We start from the raw sequence: 25278 nt of genomic DNA on the forward strand, positions 1-25278 counted from the left end.
TCTTTTCCAAAAATAAAATCGAAGAGAAGTAAAGAGCGATGCTAAGACGCAAGACAAGCAGAAATTAAGTCATATAAAATGTTGAAGTTGAAACTTCAAACAAATAGAAATCTAAATGACTAATCAAGTAAAACCGAAAGTTGCCAGATAAGATTTGGGTCAATAGCACCCTAAAATCTAACAAAGACTAGAGTGCAATTTTTGCTTTATTGAAACAGATATGTAGTTCGGACAGCTCTTTTTCTTCTTTTTATGGTAACATCAAAGAAAAAAAAAATCACAATACTGATTTAGTTTACACGGGAGAAAAAAATTTACTTCGAATAAAACATCTGTGACTTTCAAGTTAAGTTAAATTTACTACTTTAACAGACTTTTTTCGTCAATACTTATGGTTTGGATTACTTTTCCATTAATAAGTATAAAAAAAGGTCCCGAAATTAATTTTTCAAACGACAATTAGTAATTACGAAGGCAATATTAGCTCCAAAGCACTAAAGCTCCAGCATTATCTTAACCAAGTCAGAGACGCGGCCGAATCTTTTGGCCTCGAGATAACTGCCAACAAAACAAAAAGTATGGTCAACACTGGATCTCCACTTAATCTACAATGCAATAACCAGACGAAAGAGCAAGTCATGGAGTTCAAGTACTTAGGAGTTACTATCCACAATTCAGGATCGTGTCAGCAAGATGTCAAACTATAAATCGGCCAGGCTAATGCATCTTTCAGGAAACTTCCTCAAATTTAGCGCAGCCAAAAGTACTCTCTCGGACTCAAGCGGAGGCTGTTCAACAGAGACGTCCTTTCAACGCTTTGCTATGCTCTGAAACTTAACACATAGATTAACAGCTTGAAAAGAAACTCCTCGCGTTCGAAAACATACGCTTAAGGCGCATTCCAAATATCTACTGGTCCCAAAAAGTAACGAACACTACTATACGACAGAAGACATCTCAGCCACTGGTAACCAAAGTAAACAAATATAGGAAGTGGAGATACCTCGGTCAAGTATTCCGCATGCCAGAAACTCAACTACTAAAGTTCGTTCTTCAGTGGCTACCAGGGAGTACCAGAAGAAGAAGACGCCTAAAAGACCCCCTTTGACGTAGCTACCGGGCAGAACTCGCAAATCTCAATACCTCAATCCAAACCAAACGGGAAGATGTCTGGGCGGCCGCCGCGATGAGATATGGCTGGCAACTCTTTTTGGATGCCCTAAGCACCTCTAGAGGCACAGGAGGATCTAAGGTAAAAGGTAAAGTAATCTGTTGGTTCACTGAAGTAATTTTTTGAATGGGCGCATCAATAAATGATACGTCAGGGATCTTATATACATTTGATAGGAATGTAACTAAAAGGAAGAAACATTAACGCAAATTTACTACAAATAAAACTAGTAAAATTAAATTGATTGTTAAAACATATTGATATATGAAACACAAAATCTCTGGAGGTTCCAGCAGTTTTAGTTTTTTTCCTTTATAATGAAAAAAAAGGAAAACTATAATTTTTTTTGCAGACTATATATAGACTATAATACTTATTTTTCAGTAGCCTCTTGGGTATTGGTCGGTCTTAGGAGTACTAGCAGCCTCTATTTATCATAGTCTTGGGGTCTTAGGGGCGATAAACACAGATTTAGTGCCGATTTCTATTTGTTTGAAGCTTGATTTTATTATTCATTTTAATTTCTGCTCGTTTTAGGTTTCAGCTAGTCACTCATATTCATTTTTAATCTTTTTAGATCTTAGTTTCGTTTTGACTTTATTTCTCCTCATTTTGAGTTTTAAAATCGCTTTTTAATATTTTTTATAATAAAAATTTGAATACCTTTTTTAAGTCAATTTATGTCCCGTTTTTAAATTTATGATCCCGTTCTTTTTAATTGATAAAAACAATTGAATTTTCACGAAAGGATTAGAATATTGGATTTATATTTGCAGTCCAGCATAGGACTAAGTATTGCAATCTGTTATGAGCCTTGATTGATATCTCAATAAACTGCTTGTTCACCACAGCCCGCAGAAATCTTCCCAAAGATAAGCCAGCCTTTCAAAATTTTCTTTCAGGAAGGAGGAAGAAGGTTCAGAAAAATATTTCTTTGAAAGAAAAGCATCATATTTTTTCCCAACTCGGGCAATATTTCGCTTGCTTTCGGCATTTACTTGTTTGTTCCCCCATGTTTTATAAATTATGCAAAACTAGCACTTAAGAACAAGTTAAAGTTTAGGATGAAGAAAGGTACTGAATGTTAAAAATTCCGTCTTAGTGATACACTAACCTCAACGCTATCTAGCGCGAAGAACTCATCAGATGCAAGAATAGCTTCTCCTTTCTCTGAAAATAGACGAGCCAATCGCTGGACGACTGAATATATTTCGTAATCCGACATGCAAAGAAAATTCTTCAGTGACTGAGGCAGACTTTGCGACAGAAACTGAACCATCTAAAAAGAATAATGATTAATAGAAACTAGAATGAACAAGATATTCTGATGTAGTGCAATTTAAGAGATATTGTTTGGGAACAAAAGAAGAACATTTCGGACTTACAATGCTTCATCAAACGATTCAGTTCAAGGGAATAAGAAACTGAGAAACTTAACATAGGTAAAATAGGAATTGAAAATATTAGCACAAAAGACAGTATCGCGTGACCTAGTTTAAGAAAAGAACAAAAATACCTATTACAAGAGCCCAACAAGCAGCAACACTACTGGCCAGTGCCAGCAGATTATGCGAAGTGCCATAATTTGGTGTTGATTCATCTTTTTGGTGATGAGCTCGATTCTTTAATCTTATCAGCTTTCCGCACTCATTGGTTTCCCCAGGCTGTAGAAATTTGATTGGTTTTCTCATCCTGTAGAAGTTGGCACGACAATTTTCGCTTCCTAATTTTGCGATTTGATGTACAAAAAGAAGAAACAAGAACTTTTACAACAAAAATAATTCCGTAAGAGTCCCAATATTCTTTATAAGGAGAAAAATGACGAAATCCTTCGACTGAACATAGTTTCCAAGATTTGATTTTTAGTATTTTAGCCACCCCCTAAGAATAAATCCTCTTTCAGTCTTTTCATAAAGTTTCATTCTATGCAAATATACCCAGAGGATACCCACCACTAATTAGATTTTCTTTGGTATGGAAGCACTGGTCCTTTGTGGCATGAGCTTCGATTCAGTTTAGAGAGCCCATCCATATTAACAATAATAATAACGATAACGACAATAACATTATTATAACAATAAAATGAATAAATATATGATATGTTCTTATAATTAGATTCCAGTGATATCAAAAAATATTTTAATTTAATAAAATAATTATTAAACTTTTTATTTGTACAATATCAATAAAACATGAATATTATAAAAACAATATGTTATTGTAACAACAGTAATGATAAAAATAACAAAAATAATAACAAAGATAAATATGAATAATAAAGCCTGCAGCGCCTACGAATTACAACTTTAGCAAATGAAGCTTGTGTATTCAAAATAACCCACTTGACGTTAAAAAAAATTAATCGACTACTCGTATGTTATAAAATCACTTACCTATTTATTCTTATAGAAAATAATATTTTATTCTTAACGAAGGGAAAATAAGATATGATTTTGTTGATCGAGTGAGGGATTTACAAAATTATGAATCGTAAACAAAACGTTTAAAAACCATCAATTTCTAGGCCATAATAGAATTTGTTGGCATATATTAAACCCTTTCATAGAATTAAACACCTTTAACCATTCAACCTGGCCAAGAGAAGAGGAGATAGCTTAAATTCAGAACAGCCCTGGGAGGAGGGGCCACTTGGCAGTGGATAATCATGGAACTTACTACTGAAAACCATCTTTTATCTTCTATTTACAAAATGAAAATATATTTTGCAAAGAAAATCGTGCCATGGGGCAGCCAATTTTGGGGCCAAAATTTGTTATTTTTCTGTTAATATTTATTTTTAATATCGGCTTGATTCTAAATATCCTAGAGGGTATGCATAAACAGGATTTTCAAGAACAATGACTTAATTAGATAGCGATTAACATGTCTATCAAGAAAGTATAAGCTTAGGAAGTGCCTAACTCTGAAAGTTACTTTATTAGAATTCCTACCTTCATCTGCAAAGAAAGCAGCAATGATATTATGGGTCATCAAGGTTGCACACAGCTACCTAATAAAGTCAAAGTTGGCAAAGACATTTTTTAATGAGAAACAACTACAGCATTTGGTAAAGCACGCGTTACTTGAGGCTATAATTTTAATCTATTCTTTCACACAATCAATATTTCTTCTCAATCAATTAGTTATCAATATTTCAGGTTGTTTCTCTTATTCTTAATGATTTTGGCTTTGATTTTTAGACTGTTTTACTTGGATTGCAAATTTGGCTGTTTTGTTGTTTGTTTTTTTTTTGTTTTTTTTTTTTTTTTATTGTGATAGTCATTTGTCAATAATGTATTGTCTTTTAAGTATATTCTTATCTCTACTCCCCTCTTTTATTTTTCGTCATTAATTGTACAAACTTGGTTATTAGTTTGTGGACACGAAATTATTTAATGTCATATTTTTTAGTAATTTGTACTGATTGTTATTAAACGTTTTTATTTTTTTTTTATAGATTTCTTGTTTGATTAATTATTGACATTTGTTTTGCTTTCTCAGATTTTTTTTTTTTTTTTTTTTTTTTTTTTTTTTTTTTTTTTTTTTTTTTTTTTTTTTTTTACTATAACACAAGAGTCGAATTCAGCTTTTTTAGGAATTAAATTTTTAAAAAACAAGTTTTTTACTGCAAGTAAGGAGCAACGCTAAAACTTAAAACGAACAGAAATTATTCCGTATATGAAGGGGTTGTCCCCTCTGCAACGCCTCGCTCTTTACGCTAAATTTACGTAGTAATTTCTGTTCTTTTTAGGTTTTAATGCTGCTCCTTACTTCCAGCTGATTTTTTTTTATTTATTTATTTTCTCATTGTTTTTCTTAAATAATGCTAGAAACTCCTGCAACCCCTTCACGGAAGTTCTCTTCCCTCATGATAAATTCCTCCATGGAAACATCCACCCACGTGACCCCCTCTCCCCCCCCCCTTCAACACGAAAAAGTCCCCCTGAAAGCGTCTGTACACTTCCCAATAATCATTACTATATGTAAACAATGGTCAAAGTTTGTAACTTGCAGCCCCTCCCCGAGGGACGGCGGGGGATTAAGTCCCAAAAGACTTAATTATTAGGTTTTTCGACTATACTGAACAAACTGGCTATCTCAGAATTTTGATCCGGTCACTTTGAGAAAAAATGAGCATGGGAGGGGGACCAGGTGCCCTCTGATTTTTTTGATCACTTAAAAGGGGCACTAAAACTTTTAATTTCCGTTAGAATGAACCCACTCGCGACATTGTAGGACAACTCGGTCGATACGATCACCCCTGAGAAAAAAAAAAACAGAAACAAAAATAAACACACATCCGTGATCTGTCTTCTGGCAAAAATTACAAAATTTCACATTTTTGTAGATAGGAGCTTGAAACTTCTCTTACGGTAGGGTTCTCTGATACGCTGAATTTGAAGGTGTGATTGTCGTTAAGATCCAATTACTTTTAGGGGGTGTTTTCCCCTGTTTTCTAAAATAAGGCAAATTTTCTTAGGCTCGTAACTTTCGATGGGTAAGATCAAACTTGATGAAACTTATATATTTAAAATCAGCATAAAAATACGATTGTTTTGATGTAACTAATGGTATTAAAATTCCGTTTTTTAGAGTTATGGTTACTATTGTGCCGGGTCGCTCCTTACTACAGTTCGTTACCACAAACTGTTTGATTGTGAGAGTCTTTTGAAAATAAATATTAGCTTGTCTTACAAAACACTGTGCATTAAAATTATCTTGCAAAAAATGTGCATAAAAAGAAAATGAAGAACATTTTTTACATCTTAAAATCATGGAAATTGTGTGTGTTTAGGAACACTTAATTATCAGCATCAAACCAGAATTAAGTCACTAAACATAAGTTGACATCTAATTTTGGGTAAACCAGGGATTTTTTGCAGCAAAAAACCCGAAAAGAAATTCACATTTAGGTTCAAGAGATTCAAATGCAGCCGAGTCCTTTAGATAGTCTTAGGAGAAAACAGCTCCATATTATGCGTTTACGTAAAATTACAGAATAATATACAGAAAATGTTTAGATTATACAAAAAATGCATATAGAAAATCCATTATGAAGTTATGCAGTCTGCTTTTGTCTAACAGTATTAAATGACCTATACTTTAAAACAGATGCAGTGTTTTCAACAAAAACTGTATGTACTGTGGTAGCGCCGTGGGATGGATCTTAACTTGGTAATACAAGACCCAGAGTTCAAAATCTACTTTAACAACATACTACAGGGGCAACGCAAGGACCTTTAGCAGTCAAGAAGCGTCGTTAATCCACAACATACAAACGCAAAATCTGCATAATTCTTCTCACATTAAAAAAAAAATTAGTGGAGCCTTATACAGGTCTTTCCTTATATAAAAAGCTATATAAAATTTCTTCTTGAGATAAACGAAGCTTTAAAACTGAAGGTCAAAAGGGAGGGATCCTTCCACCAAATCTTTTACAGAACTCTTTCTACAGAAAGGAATACAGGAGGAGGAACATATAGAAATAGAGAAGTCAATGAATTAAACAGTTGTCTTTTGCCTACCTGTTTTAAGTAGTATTCTAAATCAATCCGACGTTGTTGAACAAAAGCTGTATCATTCTTTCGAAGAAGACTTTTGACAGGGATTAAGTCTCTTCTAATCCCAAAATTGGATACCATTTCTTCATGCATCTTGAAAAAATCATTGTATCGATGCTTCACAAGCCACCAAACTGGACCAACTTGAACCTACAGAAAATTTAAGTGATCCAATTAGAAGTCTCAAAAGCCGGAACTAGAGGGGGGACATTTTGTAGCACCCGGTTTTTTCTTCCTTTTTTTACAAACAAAGATGAAGATACTAGGCCTAGTAAAATCATAATACGTCCTTCGTAGCTTTAGACTCATTTTTTTGCCAATTTGTCAGGCACAATGAGGGGGTGGGTGCATCTTGATTCTTGACACCTCTGGTGTTAAAATTACAAGGGCCAAACAGAGTTAGGGCAAATAAAGAATTACATTATATTAATAGCATATATGAAAAGTTTTGAATTTCCAGATGTATATTGTAAAGAATTTTATTTTTTATTGATTGCTGAAATACTTTTAGTGTGTTTTACAACATGGAGATGGAGATTTTTTACAGTCATGACCCTGTTCTTAAAACCTATAGTCAAAGAGCGTCGAATCGGTCAAAGACCCTTTTCTTAAAACCTATGGTCAAAGAGCGTCGAATCAGAAGTTTTGAACTTTCAAATTTTATACTTTAAAAACTTTACATTTAATGCTTCTTGAAACTAATCAAACAGTTTGTGGCAATGAAATGTAAGTAAGGAGCAACTAAGTACAATACTATTTGAAACTCTTAAAAAGCGGAAGTTTAAGATTTAAACTATCTTAATGAAAATAGCCCCACAAGATTCAGCATATTAGAGAAATCTGTTGCAGAGGTTTCAAGCTTCTATCTGCAAAAATGTGGAATTTTCAATTTTTGGGCAGAAGAAAGATCACGAATGTGTGTTCATTTGTTTTCTTTTCTTTGCTCTTTTTTTGTTTTCCCCAGAACTGATTATAACAAACCACTGGTACTAGACAATAGTCAGAAGGCTCATTCAGACAGAAATTAAAAGTTATAGTGCCCTTTTCAAGCAACCAAAAAGATTGGGGGGCAACTAACCCACGCCCCTTTTTCCCCAACGTAATCTGATCAAAAGTTTGAGATAGCCATTTTGTCCAGCATAGTTTAAAGGTCCTAAAATATGCCTTTGCGGAAGACGTAACCCCCCAAAGCCCTGGGGAAAGGGATGTAAGTTATGAAGTTTTTCCTTCTGCTAAATTTTTCTATTTAGGGTTGAATTTCCAGTATGAATTGAAAAAGATCAGATTTTTTTCAACTGAAATTAAAGGGATTTTGAAGATGGAATTGCTCACGGTAGTTTTTACAGAAGAGGTTTTCAGCAAGGATGGAATTGTCTGGGGAAAACTTAAGGGAAAGGGGATTTTATGCGGAAGGAATTTTCCAAGTTTCACTCTTTGTCCCAATCCTTTAAAAATGACCCCTGAAACACAATGACCATTTAACTGGAATAAGAAACTTTTTTGAAGTACTAAAAAAATTTAACGTGAAGAGAGACATGTTGAGAAAGATGCAGTCCCCTTAAATACAGAATAATTTCACGTGTTTTAAATTTAAATTTGTCTTCGTTTCCTTTCGTTTTAAGTTTGATCTCCTGGCAATACATGGTGTTTATTTATTTAACTTCCAACTTGACCACAAACAGATTACAGATTCCATAAAGGAGTACAGTCCAAAAGTGCTTAGGTAAATCAGAGAAGACAAATTTATAAGCCCCCAGCCCCCCCCCCAAATCAGAAACCTGAGGTCCACTTAGCCCCCAAAAACTTTCAGTAAATTTCAAATTGATACCCAAAGGCACCCTCAAGATTTTGGAAATACCTTATTTTGGTAACCTGGTACTACTTAGTATCTTTTGATTTACTTTATTATTTAGACATGAAAATTATTATTTCCATGGGGACTTGAAACACAATTTTTTTTATATTGACTGGAGACAACGAGTTGACCCCCCCCCCATTTAAAACCAAATTTTAAGTCCAAAACACAGACATGCACACTACCTGAAAATTTAAAATGCACCTCCTAAGCTATTCCTAAGATATTACAGATATGCCATAGCCTAGATTCAAAAGTTCTTTTTTATTTATGTCAACTCTCTCCCTTCCCATAATTCAATTCTGAAGGGGAGAGACAGGGGGACTTTACATTTTGCATTTAGGGGAGTCGAATATGGAGCCAATATGCGTCTTTAAACCATCTAAAAGTTCTGTTGTAATACTTTTGTAGATTTTTGAATCTATTCAAGCAGTAGGGTAAAGCAAAAGGTAGCAAGGGGACCCATGTGCACAGGAAAAGTTCAAAAAATTTGACCCCCCCCCCCAAATAGACTAATTTTTCCCAGTCAGCAAAGGTTCGTAATACTTTTGTTCATCTCAGTTGATTTACTTTAAATATATTTGATCATTCCAGACCAAAAGACTCAAAGTTTCAGAAGGCAAAAAAATGGGGGCTTAGATTCCGTCTCTTAAGTTTGCTTGAAAAAGACAATTCCTCAGTTTCCTGGCTAGGTGGGCTTCTACAAAGAAAAGATTTTGAAACTAATTTTGGCTCATTCGTTTTGAGAAGCCCAAAAATGGGCCCTAATTTTGTTTCATCTCTCATAGGCATGTGATTTGCAATGCATGTAAACTGGGCAAAATATCAATGAAAACAAGCATACAAGTATTTTGAATGTTGCCAATTAGAATGCCAACTTTTTCTCCAATTCTATCAGACTTAGGGGACACAAAGACAGAGAAAATAGGATCTCAAGTATAACAAAACCATGGAAAACATTTTTTGCTGATTGCTGAACAAACATAAGGGGAAAAACTATTTGGATCAAAAAAATAAGCTGTTCAGAAATTTGCTGTTCATGAAACAGCAAAAAAGGCCGAGTATTATTTTTCTAGAATTGGCGTGAAACTTTCAGGGTAAGCAGACTGGATAAAGAAGACCTCAACAAGGACAATAAATTGCAAAGAAAGATTAAAGCTAAATTAATTCTATGGACTGAAAACAAAATTTTTTTTAGCCTGGTATGTTTTACAACTTCAAGGCATATACATATGTTAATTCAGGACCAAAAGAAACTCAATTAAAACAAAAAAAGGAAACAAATCTGGCTTTACTGATCAGAGATGTCCTATTTCATTTTTGTGTTTAATATTTTGTAACAGCAAAACAGGACCCTTTTTAATAGATGATCTTGACATACATTTATTTAAACGGATAAACCATTAAAGCAAAATTTAACATTAAAGATTACTCTGAAAAAAAATCATGGATTAAGATATGAGTATATTCAAAGGTTTCTTAAGGATGGGGGGTCATGATAGCTTCAGCCCAATAGAAGACTAAAACTTATGCAGATTTTCAATTCCTCCTTATTCAGCCGAAATTTTAAAGTAGAATTACTACAAAAAAAATTACAACACAAACCAGTCTTGATCAGAAATGCCTGATTACTCAATCTTGTTCTAATTAAAAGTTACAATTCGACATTTTGCATCTAAAGCAGAAAAAAGGAAAACAATTGTTACAAGTATTGCTAAACTTAATTAGAAATAATACTAAGTCAATTAAAAAAAAAAAAAAAAAAAAAAAAAAAAAAAAAAAAAAAAAAAATCTAAAAACGCTTTCCAAAGAAAGAAGCTTAAAAAAAATGAAGAGCAATATTAAAACTGACAATCAGGAATAAAGTCATACAATAAATCAACTTGAAACAAACATAAATCCCTATGAACTAATAAATGGGACCCAAAACAAAGAGTAACCATAAGCAGTAAAACAATGCTGTCTAAGTAAAGAGCAATGTGGGTACAAAGTATTTATTTTTTTGTTTTTCTACCAGGTTACTTTGTATAGAAAGATTTGTTGTAGAAACTTCGAAAGGGGATCATTCAATTAGAAATTGAAAGGACTAGTACTCCTTTAAATATTCGAAAATACCTGGAGGGCAACTCCCCCCCCCCACCACGCCCATCATTTCTCAAAAATTTTTGAGATAGCCATTTTGTTCAGCATAGTTGAAAGATCTGGAAATTATGTCTTTGAGGATGACACCACCACCCCTTAAAGCCCTCAGGGTAAGGGTTTTAATTTATACTTCAGGGATACATAAGGTTTTTATAGAAAGGGTATTTCTCTATTTCTGCTCATTTTCGGTTAAATGGAACTATTTACTTTTCTTAGAAAAACTTGTTTTGTGTAAAATAATTTTCAAATTAATCAAAATAAATAATAAATTATAGTTAGATACTGTTATAGACCCCCCCCCCAAAAAAAAAAAAAAATCCTGGATACAGCCCCAAACAAGACTAATTCTTAAGTTCTCTAAGCCTCACGAAGGTCTGACGGTTAGTTAGAAACCCAACAAATTTTGGTTCAACAGTGTTGAAATTATAAAACAAAAAATGTTCAAAATTTATTTCATATCCAGTGAAGCACAAATGCTGCTCTGGTCTTTAAACATTTAAAGGGTAGCAACCCTATCTCTCCTCCTGTTTGTGGTAGCTTTAAGTTTGGCTGGATTTTTCATTTTAATTTCTGTTTATTATAGTATCCATTTATTCATCTATAGTAGTATATGTTATCTTTTCATTTGATGTGGTTATTAACTTCAATTTTTGTTTGTGTTGTTTTCATTTATTCATTATAATATATTTCTCTTCACCTTAAGTTTGAATTATAATAATACTTTATTTTGCTTATCTTAGGTTTTAATATTGCTTTTTACTTTTCTTTGAAAAACTACATTTTTAGAAAAACAATTATTTTAAGTTCTGCTTGTTTCTAATTGACAGTTTTATTTTTGGTCAATATTAGGAATTTTCCTGAAGGTATTTTTTTTGTATAAGAATTAGAATGTTGGATTGTAATTTAAATTTGAATCAAAGTTTGAGCAATAAAATAAGTTTATTTTTGCATGCTTACAACATAAAAAAAGGAAGAGTAAATAAAAAAAAATACATAAAGAAAGATCAACTTCTAAACAAGAAAAAATAAATAATACAAAGTTAATCCAAACAGCAATGGTAAATAATATTAAATAGAATAAAATGAAGTAAACAGTTTAAACTTCTCTTAAACACATTACACTCTATTGAATCCACTACATCTAAAGGGTCAATAATGCAATATTCTTTCAAAATAAAACTGCTCTGTTTTAGACAGCAAATCCCAAAGTGGTGAAATATACAGTGCATGAGGCATAGCTAGGGAAACATATAGTTTAGCAAGTACATGCTTACTATAACTATACTTCACTGCAGCAAGTTTGGAATAGCTGGTGCAGAAACCTGATATGGCATGTTTAATGGTAAGAATATAAGTATTTAGTCATAATTTTTAATAACAGTACCTTTAGGCAATGAATATTAATAATAGCTTTACTTAGAATTTAGGATAGATGAGGAGGGGGATTATTATCCACATGGGTTAAAAATCTGTTTGGGGGCTGATGATCCTGACTTGAGTTCAGTAAACACCCATGAATATTTGTATATGTTGAACACTATTTTATTATAAAATCTTTCTTATGATAGATTTTGTTTTAATGGTTTGTTTGTTAGTTTATTGCTTTATTTTCATAAATGAAAACAAGGTCATCTATTAAAAAGTATTCTGTTTTGCTGTCTTAAAAACAAAACATAATACATAAAGAATCAATGCAACCAAATTTATTTTCTCAATCTTTTTTCTTAATTTGGGTTCCTTTTCACCTAAAACTTAATTGAGGAGCAGACACACATTCAAAACAAATAAAAATTTGCCAGGCCAAAAATTAACATGGCCATATTCTTCTTCCCAAGACGTATCCTCCATGTTATGGTCCATTCTATTTACTGTGAAAGCTGATCAGATAATACAAAATATGTTGGCCTATTTTCAGATGTCACATACATACAACAAATCTGCAAAATATTTTGACTACATTAAGGTCTGCCAAGCTCAGTAAGTTATAAACCTATCAGAGAAAAAATATGGGTCCATTTTCTGACATGACAAACTAATGCAGTCAAAGCTAGTTTCAAATTTTTTTTTCTGTATTGGAGGTTTGCCTGACTAGGAAACTCATGAAGGTCATTTTCAAGCTCATTAGAGAGACTGATTATTAAGCCTTATTTTTTAACATCTCAAAACTTTTAGTTTTTTGTCTGGAATGACAAAAAATATTCATGGTCAAATGGCTGAACAATGGTGTTATAAGTCCTTGCTGATTGGAAAAAAAGTTTTGATCCCACTTTTAGCGAAATCATGTTTTTTTCAAGTTTCTCTTGTGCAAACAGGTTCCCTTGACAAAGTAAGATACAAATAAAAGTTTCAATATTCCAAAAAAATTCTTAGTCCTGTTTTATCACTCTTATTTCTTAATCTGAGCATAGTTTTGAATTTCCCTTAATTTCCTAAAACATTCCCTTGAAGTTTTGCCACAATTCCTGATTTTTTCTTAAATTATTACAGGTAGATTATTTTAGTTGTCCAGGTTTTTGCACTTTCTTTTCATTTGCCTTGCTACTTCCCTGTAACCAGATTTGAAGTTTCTCTGGGGTTAATAGCATCATAACTTTTAGGCAGAACAGAAACTTTACTTCCCTTACACTAAAAGTTTCAACCCAATCCTCACCTGTTGTTCCCAAGATATTGCAGCAAACCATTTGGATTGCCTGGAACAGGTTTTTTCTACTTTGACTCTGTCTTTCTCCTCACATACAAAATTAAAGGCCCACTTGGCCCCCTAACACACCCTAAAAATTTCTCTTTGATCTGCCCAAGTTGTTCTTGGGATAATGCAAATATGCTATTTTGATAACCTGGATGGCCACAGTCTATTTTGATTAAGTTCTACCCTCTCCCTCAAGTCACAGCTCCACCTCTACATGTCCCCTTCCCAAAAGCTCCTCTGAAAGTTTTAACCTGACCCCCATGTCGTTTCTAAGGTATTGCAGAAAATTTGAGCTTGAAGGCACATAGAGAATCTTTTGACTTACTCAGATGTGTGTGTTGTTTCCAGGGTACACTTTGAGAAACTCTGAGAATCCTAAACTAGCAATGATCCCTAAGAGCTCTAAACTAATAAAACCAGAAGTAAGCATAGTTGTCTTTTATACTAAAAACTACCTGTGAATAATAGGTAATTTATATTGTTTAAGGACATTGCCCTAAGGCTGTGACAAGATTTCAACCACAAATGTATAGTTGTTAGGCCTTTTGATATTCCTTAACAAAATGACTATTTTAATATTCTGATCCAATATCATGAGGCTACAGAGGTAACAGAGAATGCACACAAGGGAGGTCTATTGCCCTTGAATCACCTAGGTGGGAGCAAAGGTGGAAGCTAAGCTTGCAAATTGCCACGGCGGTGGTGGCGTTGCAAGCAAGGATGCTCCCCCCTTCCGTCTCTAGGCAGTAGAGCAAACCCGCCAGCACACCTCATAGCGGTGAGAGGGTGTAAACGTCACCTAGCTCCACGCCAAGCGAAGTGACGGCCAACGTGCTCTGGGTGACCCTTAGGACTGAGGCCCCTGTGGTTAATCATACCCAAGAAACATCCAGAATTATGTTGAATATGTCTAATATGAGAGCGAATTTGGCTACGGCATTCCCAGCATTAAGCAATGCGTCAAGGCTGGCGACCTCGTCGAAAAGTGAGCTAGCTACCATACTATCAAGGAGACATGGCCTGAATATCGGCACCTGGAACCTCTGTTCCATCAAATGTTCACTAACGCAAGCCTTCGTAGCTGAAGAATTTTATTCATATAACCTTGACATACTCTGTGTTTCAGAGACAAGATTAAATGGACAAACGACACTTGACCTAATAGCCATTCCGGGTAAAAAGGCCATACTATTCAATTCTGGCCCAATGGATGGATCCGGCCTCGCAGGAGTGGGAACAATCATGACACCCAAGATCGCATCAGGACTCCTTGACTATGAAGCAGTGTCTGACAGAATTGTGATGGCCTGTTTAAAAGGTCAGAGTAATAACCTGACAATACTATCTGTATATGCCCCTATTCGTGACGCCCCTGACCACTTGAAAGACAAATTCTATGCTGACCTCCAACTGACTATGAATAAAATTCCTCGTAAGGACATCCTCGTGATCGGTGGTGACTTCAATGCCAGGATTGGCACAAGACTAAACGATTCTGAATGGGCCATTGGCAACCACGGTTTGGGCGACCGGTGCATTAACGGAGTTAGACTTCTCATGTTTGCTATGTTGAATAATCTCAGTGTGGCTAATACATGGTTTAAACACAAACCTTGCCACACTTACACTTGGAGATCCCGAGATGGTCAAACCCGCGCCCAAATTGACTATTTACTCATTTCTTGTTGCTGGAAGTCAATGATTAAAGACTCGAGAGTATACAGAGGGGCGGACACTGGATCAAAAAGTGGATCCAACCATTTATTACTAAAATCAAAAGTTAGATTCAGACTCAGCTCCAAAAAAGTATCTGCACCAAGACGCATCCTAGACACAGTGAAACTCAAACTCCCTGAAATCAAAGAGACCTTTATGCTTGAACTTACAAACCGTTTCACGGCGTTGCAAGATAATGACCGAGAATTTAAGACCAATCAAGCAATTTCTGATACCGAGACAAGTGCCATGACCGAGCAAGAAAATTTTAACCCATCACTAAATATAGAAAAGCGCTGGATTAAGTTCCGAAATCAAGTGAAAGAGGCAGCTACAGAAATTCTCGGAGTAAGGGAAAAAAAACCCAAAAGATGGATTTCTCAGAAGACAAAAGAACTCTCTTTAAGGAAGAAACTAATGACTGATAAACACTCTGCTTCTTTTAAAGCACTCCGCCAAGAATGTCACAAATCTGCTAAGGCAGACAAACAAGCATATTGGTCTAATGTAGCCTGTGAAATGGAAAAAGCTGCTGCACGCAATGATTAACGGACACTCTACCAGCTCCTAGGAGAATCAGCCGGGAAAAAGAAGCAAAGATCTACCCCCACGCTACTTAGTAAGGAAACAAGCTTCTCACGAGCAAAGAAGATCGCATCGAACGATGGCGTGCTCACTTCCAGGAGCTTCTTCATCCATCAGAAAATGACCACAGCCAACCCATTCCATCCCACAGCAGTTCTGAGTCAACATCTGTGTATGAGGATTGCAATATCACCCCTCCAAGCAGAGAAAAAATTATTCATGCCGTAAAACTATTAAAAAATAATAAAAGCCCTGGCATTGACGAATTACCAGCTGAACTTCTCAAGGCCCTTCCAGAAGCGGCTATCAACAGCTCCACAACTTACTCATGGATGTCTGGGTCAAAGAATACATTCCTGAAGAGTGGAGGACCTCTATAATAATTCCTGTATTTAAGAAAGGGGATTGAGCTGATTGTAAAAATTATAGAGGAATTTCCCTGATACCCATTTCTGCAAAAGTTTTCACAATAATAGTATTAAATAGGTTAAGAAATATTAGAAATGATCAGATGAGGCCAAATCAAGCAGGATTCAGACCTTGTATGGGATGCTGCAATGATATTTTTGGCCTGAGACAGATCCTGGAACACCGCCTTATACACCAGCAGGAAACAATACAAGTCTTTATCAACTTTGTAACGGCTTTTGACTTGGTAAAGAGAATTGCCATCTGGGATGCAATGAGGGATGATGGTGTTCCCAAAAAGATAGTCTGTTTAATTAAGGCTTATTACGTGGGAATGAGGGCATTTATAAGAGCTGATGGAGAAATCTCAAAAGAAATATCAATTGACAAAGGAGTGTGACAGGATTGTGCCTTATCGCCTATTTTATTTAACTTTGTCATTGACCAGATCATGAAGACTCTTGACAAATACAGAGGTGTGACAATCAGTCCAGAACTATCAATAACAGACCTTGATTACACTGATGATGTGGATATCTTGGCTGAGTCGATAATAGAAGCACAGCTCATGATAGACGACATTGCTGCTAGATCCCTTGCTACTGGACTAAAGATCAGCCAATCAAAAACAAAATCAATGTGCACCTCTGGGCTAGATGAAACTCCAATCACATTGAATGGCATCCCAATCAAGGACGTCCAGAATTTCAAATATCTAGGCTCCCTAATAAATCCCAAGGGTGAAGCTCTAAGCAAAATACAAAGCCATATCTCCACAGCCTGGGCAGCATTCATCCAGCTTCAGAAGTGCCTCTGGTTACGAAATGAAATCTCCCTTCAAACAAAGCTCCAGATATATAAGGCTTTGGTCCTCTCTGTGCTTCTTTATGGTTGCAAAACGTGGCCCCTCAGAGCTGGGGAAGCTAATAACCTGAATGTCTTCCACCACAAGTGCCTTTGCAGTATTCTTGGCCAGTGTCTCTCTGACCGCGTCTGTAATGATGTCATCAGAAGAAGATGTGGTGATATACCACTTGTCTCTGATGTTGTCAAAGCAAGATGTCTATGATGGTTTGGGCATACACTGCACTGACTGGATGACTCATTCAGCAAACAGTGCTTGAAATGCCAACCCCTTGCGCACTGGAAGAAGAAGCCTGGAGGACAAAAAAGACATGGTTATCAAGAGTTAGAGCTGACCTCGAGCCAATGGGAGGTTTCAAGAAGCACAGGCACCAATGGAATAGACAATGGATCCAGTTGATCAAGCCAATCTCACTTGAAAGAGAGCAATGGAGAGATGCATGTCAACAAATTCTGGATGCCATGATGGGCCTGGACAAGGCTCAAACATGACCCAGGTACAAGTAAGTAAGTATGCAGTAGCCAAGAGAAAAACACTTTTTGGCCATTTTCTGTCCCCATTTGGGGGGGGATAGACCCTTTTTTATGGAGGAGGGGGCAAGCCTAGGAACATTTTGTATATTAAGTTCCTTTGAGGCCAAGTAATTACATCTTAAACTTTAAAACTGATTGGACACAGATATTTGTGTCCTATTTCTGGCCCAGCTACCTGCCACCTTGTACAACAAATTGTTTGACTCTTTGGAGCAAAAGAATGATTCCTGAAAGTTTCAAGCTAGTTGGACAGCTCAGATGAAACTAGTCCCATTTTTCAGTATAAAACATCTTTGTAGATATTTGACAATTGACATTATTTATAGCCCTAGGAACTTTGATTGGATCACATTTTTATTTAAATATGGGGCAGATCATCCTCCAATTAATTTTGACTCTTAAAAAGGGTACTATAACTTTTAATTCTAGCCAAATGAGGCCCTCTATAGTTTCTGCAACCAGCCTTCTGGAGATAAAACTATTGATGGTGGCATTAATTTACTAAAATTCAGGGGAGGGGGCAAATTTGTTTTTCATAGTATAGGGAGCAAATGTATCATTTTCCAATGAAAATATGTGAAAAGGCATTTTTCAAAATCTAGGAAGGCAATCTTGAAGAATTTTAATCACTTACAGTCTACCTTTATTACATAAACACAGCTTCTTTTGTCCTTCTTCAGTATAGAAAATTGATAATTATGAATTGTCTGCTGTTAATTCAAGATATACCATTTGTGAAAAATTTTAATTATTACATCCACAATTGAAAAGTTGCCAAATCATATTATAATAACTAATGTCTTAATGAAAAAAAAGTAGGCAAGTAAAAACTATTGTAGCAGCTTTTATTTCTAATGATGCCAGTTTCACATTAGCTAAATAGCCTAGCTCTTTACAACTTCTGAGTTGCTTCTAGTTTGGCTATGAGTCAATGCCTAGATGTAGCCATGGGTTATCATAGAACTTCAGAGATTTAGTAATTTTTATTTGTTGATTTAAATTGGCAGTAAAACTATAGCAGTTCATATAACTGGCTTATCAATAAAGTGAATATACCACTTGATACCTTTTTTTATGTTCTTTATGAATATAATAATTGCTTCTACCTTAAATTCAAATTTAAGCAGTTATTAACCTAACCTAACCATATTATAAATAATTTTAGCACTGAGAAAATGTAGCATTATTTTTTCAAAAATTATGGAAAAGATGGTGCTGAGAAAATGTAGCATTATTTTGTAGAAAACAAGCAATAAGTCATACTTTAATTGAAAGTTTGTCATTTTTAAGAGCTCAAACAGTGCTTAATTTGAATTTGCAATAGAAGCTTTTATTACATTTATAATAAACATAAAAAAGGGCATCAAGCAATATGTTCACTTTATTGGTAAGTCAGTTATATGAACTTCATAATTTTTTGAATATTTGTCATTTTTAAGAGCTCAAAAAGTGCCTAAATTTGAATTTAAGGTAGAAGCAATTATTATATTTGTAAAGAGCATAAAAAAAGACATCAAGTGATATGTTTACTTTATTGGTAAGTCAGTTATATGAACTGCTATAACTTTACCAAATTGGTACCTTGAATTATCTGATGATGAGAAACATAATAAAATAATACTTAAACTCATCTGGGCATTATTTGGCCTAATTTTGTCATTGTAGCAACCATTATATTTGGAAAGTGTTGAGTATGATATCAAATGTTCTTTTTTCTCAGGACAGTCTTCCAAATAATACATGGACAAGACTGTTACCAATAACTTTACCTGAAAAACAATTGCTTACTCTGCTTATACAAAGATCTAGTGTATCACTTAATTTTACTAGGCTCCAGTCCTGGGTACCCAGCGTAACTGAGAGTTTAAAATCTTGAAGAATTTTCGATCAGTCACAATCTACCTTTATTACATAAACACAGCATCTTTCACCCTTTTCAGTATAGGGAATTGATAATTCTAAATTGTCTGCTGTTAATTCAAGATGTGCCATGTTCTAAAAATTTGAATTATAAAGTCAATGAGTGCAACGTTGCCAAATCAAATCATAATAACTAACATCTTAAAAAAAAGTAGGTGAGTGAAAACTATTGTAGTAGTTTTACTATGTAATGATGGCGGTTTCATATTAGCTAAATAGCTCTTCTAAACTTTCCCACTTAAGGTTCATAGGCCCCATAAGCTCCGTAGCGTGACCAACTTAAGCTCCAGAGCGTAAGCTAATTACAAAGTTGAAAACATGCTAAATATATGACTCTTCATATATTATTGACTTACCAATAAAGTGAAAATACCATTCAATACCTTTTTTATGCTCTCGACGACTAAAATAATCGCTTCCACATCAAAATTCCTATATGAGCTCTTTTTGAGCTCTTAAAAATGACGAATTTTCGATTAAAGTATGAGTTAACAGTCGTTTTCTCACAAAATAATACTATGTTTTCTTAGCGCCGTTTTCTTGGTCGTTTTCGACAAAATAATACTACATTTTCTCAGTGCCAAAATTATTTATAATAACGTTAGTTTAGGTTAAGTTAGGTTGGTTTAGGTTAGATTAGGTCAAAAAGTGCTTAAATTTGAATTTGCGATTCAAGCGACTATCATATTCGTAAAGACCATAAAAAAGGCATTAAGTGGAATGTTTACTTTATTGGTTAGTAAATGATATGAACAGTCATATATTTAACGAAAACATTTAAACTTAACATTCGTAATTTAATCAACTTAGAGAGAAAATGATTCGAATTGGTCATGGATACATTAGACTGTTGGATAATAGACATAATCCAGGCAGGGCCTTTTTTGTACAATCCAAGGCACAAAAATTATATTAGTTCTGGTTTGTTTTTTCAGAACCATCAATGTCTTTATATCTAAATAATGATTATCATACATATTGCTTCTTCATCCTCATTTTTGAAAATTATATAATTTAGAAAAGCTTCCGTTATAGAGCTTATGAAAGTGAAGGTGTGATAGGCAAAATTCAATGTGAACCCAATTTACTTAAGCTCCTTAGCAAAAGCCACTTAGCATAGGTAACTTATTAGCAGTGTGAAACCGCGGTAATGCTCCAAAAAATTGTGCTTAAAAGCTTGTATGTAGTTTATTATGGAATTACATGGGTTTAAGACTTTTTGATCAGTATAATCAGAGTTCAAAGTAAAAACATCTATCTAGATTTATTAAATTTGTAATCCAGTATGTTCTTGAATTAATTCAGTAGCCAGAGGCAATTAAGAGCATTTGAAGACTTTTTGATACGCATTAAATGTATTGTGGTCTACGAACCTACTTTCAAAATATTTATTTCAATCTTAAATGATTAATTATTGCATTTAAACTGGATTCAATTTAGGTGTGCCAAGGCGTTTTTCTTGCATTGCTAGAGATAGACTGTGCAGAAGGAAGCGATAGCGGACATCAAGCACCGTAGTACTGGCTGCACTTTTAATCCTTAAACTGCTGGGGATAGGCGATTCGAGCATACACACTTCCCATAGATTTTATCTGCCACGGGATTTATAAGGCCAATAATTATTCAGGTTATTTAATTTGTTCCTGTGCAGTGAATACAATTCAGAAATTAATTATTAACACTGGCTTCTGTGGCATGAATTATTTGCGGGTTAGTGGTCTAATTGAAGATTTTGAGTTTGGACTCGCTTATGAAATGGTAAAAACAAAAGAATCAGATTCTATAAGCCAATCCGCTACTTATTTTGCTGAACTTAATACATGTGGATCTCCGGGCAAAAACTGATGATGACTCTTTTGCTGGATATACCGTTGGCTTTTTTTAATGAGAATGTTATAAAAAGCGCAAAAGTGGAATTCTGTTCTTGTGCCTCTCTTAACTAAACTTTAATGGAACGAAAGGATGATCTGGACTCACTTAGGCGTATAAATGATATGCTGGATTTTCGCGAAAATGAACAATGAACAAGTCAAGTTTTGCTATCATCTTTCCAAAGGAAATACCATTAATTTCTGCAGCAGCTTATTCGAAAGTTTTGTATAAGCTAACTTTAATGGAAACTACGCTAAAGATGATATGTAATAAGCTGACATCTTGTGATCTGAACTTTCCATCTCTACCGAATCATAGCCCTCATCCTTCATAAGATCCTACGAGAATTGTAATTTCGAATTTTCTGTCTGATTTGAATGATCCTGATAAACGCAAGCTGGGCATTGACCAAGCTAGAGGGCATCGAAGCTATGCAGACTATCAAGCCCTCCGGCGATAAGCTGCTAGTTCGCATTGATAAAATTGTTGCGGAAGATTTTCGTAACGCAATCCCTGACGTACTAAAGAACTGACATTTCAAGTTAATGAACAAAATACCACGCAATACTGAAAATTATACAGGAGAACTCTGATTTTGAGCTTTCTAAGGGCTGTGACGACGTGATTGACGCGGAACACATAGGAAAATCGATGGCAATAAAAGTGACTTTTACAGATGGAATCACACTCTCAAATGCTTTACGGCTCGGCATAAAAGTGAAATTTGAAGTTTACCAAGCTGATATGTTTGTGAGACCACCACTTTGTTGCTACTAATGTCAGTCTCCTAATCAAACAATATCCAACTGTGAGAGATCTGTGCACTATTCTCGTTGTGCTGGCAGCATGAATCCTCGAGCTCTTTCTTCTGTCAAGCAGCAAATCCAAAATGAACCAGCAGCGGTGGACCCTTTGTGTCCTTAGTCCCAAATGCCGTATCCTTCGTGAAGTCCTGTCTAAGAATTATAACCCATTTAAATGATTGAGTCGATAGACTTCAGTTTATGCTCCTTTAATTTAATGTGACTAAAGATAAGGACCAAACAATATACCAGAAAATGTCAGACTATGACATTTTAATTTTCCAGAGCATCTTTTCCCTGCTGTCAGTGTCAATTTACTGCGAAGAAACATTACGCATTGTGTTCTCACTACCAAAGCTCGGTGTCTGAGAGGGAGACCCTCTGCTGGTCTAGTTTGCATCGTTAAGCAAAGTTTGTTGGATCTTTTGCCTTCCCTCCTTAAATATAACGATATTTTAATTGCTTTTGTGCTCATCAATGTTTACCTGCCATGTGACCAAAATTGCATTGATTTCCTCTCTCGATTTTCCACCGCGTGCTCCTCTGTGAAGAATGTTGTCACAGACATCGAAAAGCGTGGCTACAAATGGCTTTTTATCGGTGATTTCAATTGTGATGTGCTTAACCAGTCCACGAGTACTGACTTAGTCTTAGATTTCCTTCCAGATAATTGTCAAATCGTGGAAAAAGACCTTATTTTCAGTTGCATTCATAATAGTGGGGCTCTAAAATTGGTTAATACAATTGCTCTACTGCTATATCTTGTTCGGTAGTGCGCGTAGATGAATATGAACGCGATTATAACCACTCAGCCCAAGCCATTGCCCTTTCTGTGAATCCGTTTAGCCGTAATTTAGTGGGCACACCTGCGAAGAAGTGGTATTACAAAAGGGTTTGTCCGAATACTAATAATGTTTTACATATTACTACTCTATTTGGACTCCTCACTAATGTCCGAGTCCCATTCTACCTGCTATGTACTGGCGATTTCTCATCTTTAGTTTGTTTGGATTTGAATGTCTATTATTAATGTATCATTGAATACTTAAAACATACTGAAGAAGTTGCTGTGCATTCTAATACCCGTAGATCTCTCTGGAAGAAAGATACTGAATTAAAATTCGTCAAGAACCGTTCTAAATTGTGGCTGAGGATGTGGATCGCATGCGGCCGACCAAAGAGAGGACACGTATTTGTTTTAAGACAAAGGTCTAAGCTGCATTTAAAACGGTATTTGCGCAGTATTCGCTATAACGGCTCTAAGTTTCCTAAAGATGCAGCTCAGTGGAGACGTGTTATCAATTCAACCAAGATGAATTGGTCTGCTTACAGTGGTGTGTGTATTTCTAGTGACGCTTGATTAAATCATTATAAAGGGATTTTTGATGCAATTAATTATAATACGCATTGTTTTTTAATAAATTTTTGTTCTAAGCTTTTGCCCACAAATGTCCAACAAAAATGTTATTCCTGTTTCCCTTGCGACTGTTCTAAATGGTGTAAAACAACTTAAACAAAAAAGTGTGGTCTCTGATGGTATTTGTGTGAATCACTTGAATTTAGCGTCACTTGCTTTGATTTCACATTTACAATTATTTTTCCACATGTGTTTGTCATCTTCCCTTGTTCCAGATTCATCTTTATAGGGAACTGTCACTTCTATTTTGAAACGCAGAAAAGATCCGTTGCATTGCAATTCTTGTAGACCAACAGTTGCCTACAATCTAAGTAAGGTATTTGAATATATTCTTCAGCCACACATCAATAAAACTGTAAGCTTTATGTGAATCAGTTCGGATTCAAACCACATGCTGGTTGTCAACATGCTCATCGCGCACTAGCTACTCTATTACAGGATGCTCAGACCAACTGTCATGAACTTCACATTTATACGCTTGACTTGGCTAAGGCATTTGATTCTGTTTTCCATGCCCAGTTTTGGCATTCTCTCGCTGTATCAGGAGTTAATTCGTCAATTATTTTAAAGCTAAGTTTTTGGTAAGGTGATTCTTATGTTAGACTCAAGATGCAGTCATTGTGTTTTTTATAATATCCCTGTTTGGTCAGGCGTTCGTCAAGGAGGAGTCATATCCCATTATTTTTTTCAAAATGTACGTTAGTTACGCATTGATTAATATCAAATCTACCTGTTTTCTAAACTATACTAATATCTCCTATGTTGCTTACGCAGATGACATATTGCTGATTAGCAGAACAAGATAAACCTGGTCCGCTCAGTTGATCTTGTTTCTCGTCTTTTTTCTAATATTGGACTAACCCTGAATGTTGATAACATGTGAGTACATGGTATTTAATATAAAATCACCTGCTACAGTTTCTGAACTGCCATGTGGATTTTCTTCAATTCGATGTGCGAATGTTTTTAAGTGGCTTGGTATCCATGTTTTCAGTAGGCTCTCTGAGCTCCGTACAAAAGCTTTTGTCTGACATTAAACAAAAGCTTCAGATAGGCACGGGAAAATCGTCGCTAATCGTTATCGATAGTCACGTTGAGCACTCGCCCGTCTTTATAGTATATTTTATGACCACACAGTTTTATTTATGTCTGATATGTATCCACTGTTCCAGAAGAAGCAACTTAAATTAATTCGAGTGATGTACTTTCGGCACAAGAATTACCTACTTTATTTGCCTTGTTCTTACCGTAGTCATAGCAGTGTTAGCAAATACGGTGCTACGGATATTACTGAGTCACTGGAAAGGTTAAAATACTGTTTTAGCTGATAATGCTGTTTTTTCTTTAGTTTGTTTCTAACCGTTAATTAGATTGTTTTGCCGTTAGTGATTGTGCATTAATGTATATTGAAGTTTCTTTATTTCTTTTTTTCCTAGTACTTTGCTTATGTTTTGTAACGAGTTAAAAACAAACTATTATTATTATTTACGAATGGTAAAATGGAAAATCTAAATAAATTTTACACCCTGCATATAATCTAGAGCAAAAACAGTGTTAGTTGTTTAACTACTCTAGTGGAAAAGTGAAGAGAAATTTTGCTTTTGCGGTACAGGCTACAGCTCAGTTTCAGCTATATAAGAACCATATGTCTCGTATTCTCCCGAAATATATGTGATAGAAATTTTGAGATAGCTATTTGTTGGCATAAAAACTTCAAAAAGGGCTGATTCGATTGAGAAAT

The 25278-nt window shown here is 35.0% G+C and overlaps 1 protein-coding gene across 1 annotated transcript in view; it reads right to left on the reverse strand.

Moving 5' to 3' along the window:
• The window catches only part of LOC136038668 (nischarin-like), a 78737-nt gene extending 59176 nt beyond the window's left edge, over nt 1–19561 (reverse strand). Inside the window, exons 1-3 of the mRNA XM_065721941.1 lie at nt 19428–19561; nt 6697–6882; nt 2286–2450 (exon numbers count right to left, since the gene is read on the reverse strand). Coding sequence (XP_065578013.1) covers nt 2286–2450; nt 6697–6882; nt 19428–19517 — 441 coding nt within the window. The 5' untranslated portion in view covers nt 19518–19561. The remainder of the gene's footprint in view (nt 1–2285; nt 2451–6696; nt 6883–19427) is intronic.
• Nucleotides 19562–25278: the final 5717 nt, after the last annotated feature.

Source organism: Artemia franciscana, chromosome 18 (assembly GCF_032884065.1).
Source record: "Artemia franciscana chromosome 18, ASM3288406v1, whole genome shotgun sequence".
NCBI classification, from domain to species: Eukaryota; Metazoa; Arthropoda; class Branchiopoda; order Anostraca; family Artemiidae; genus Artemia; species Artemia franciscana.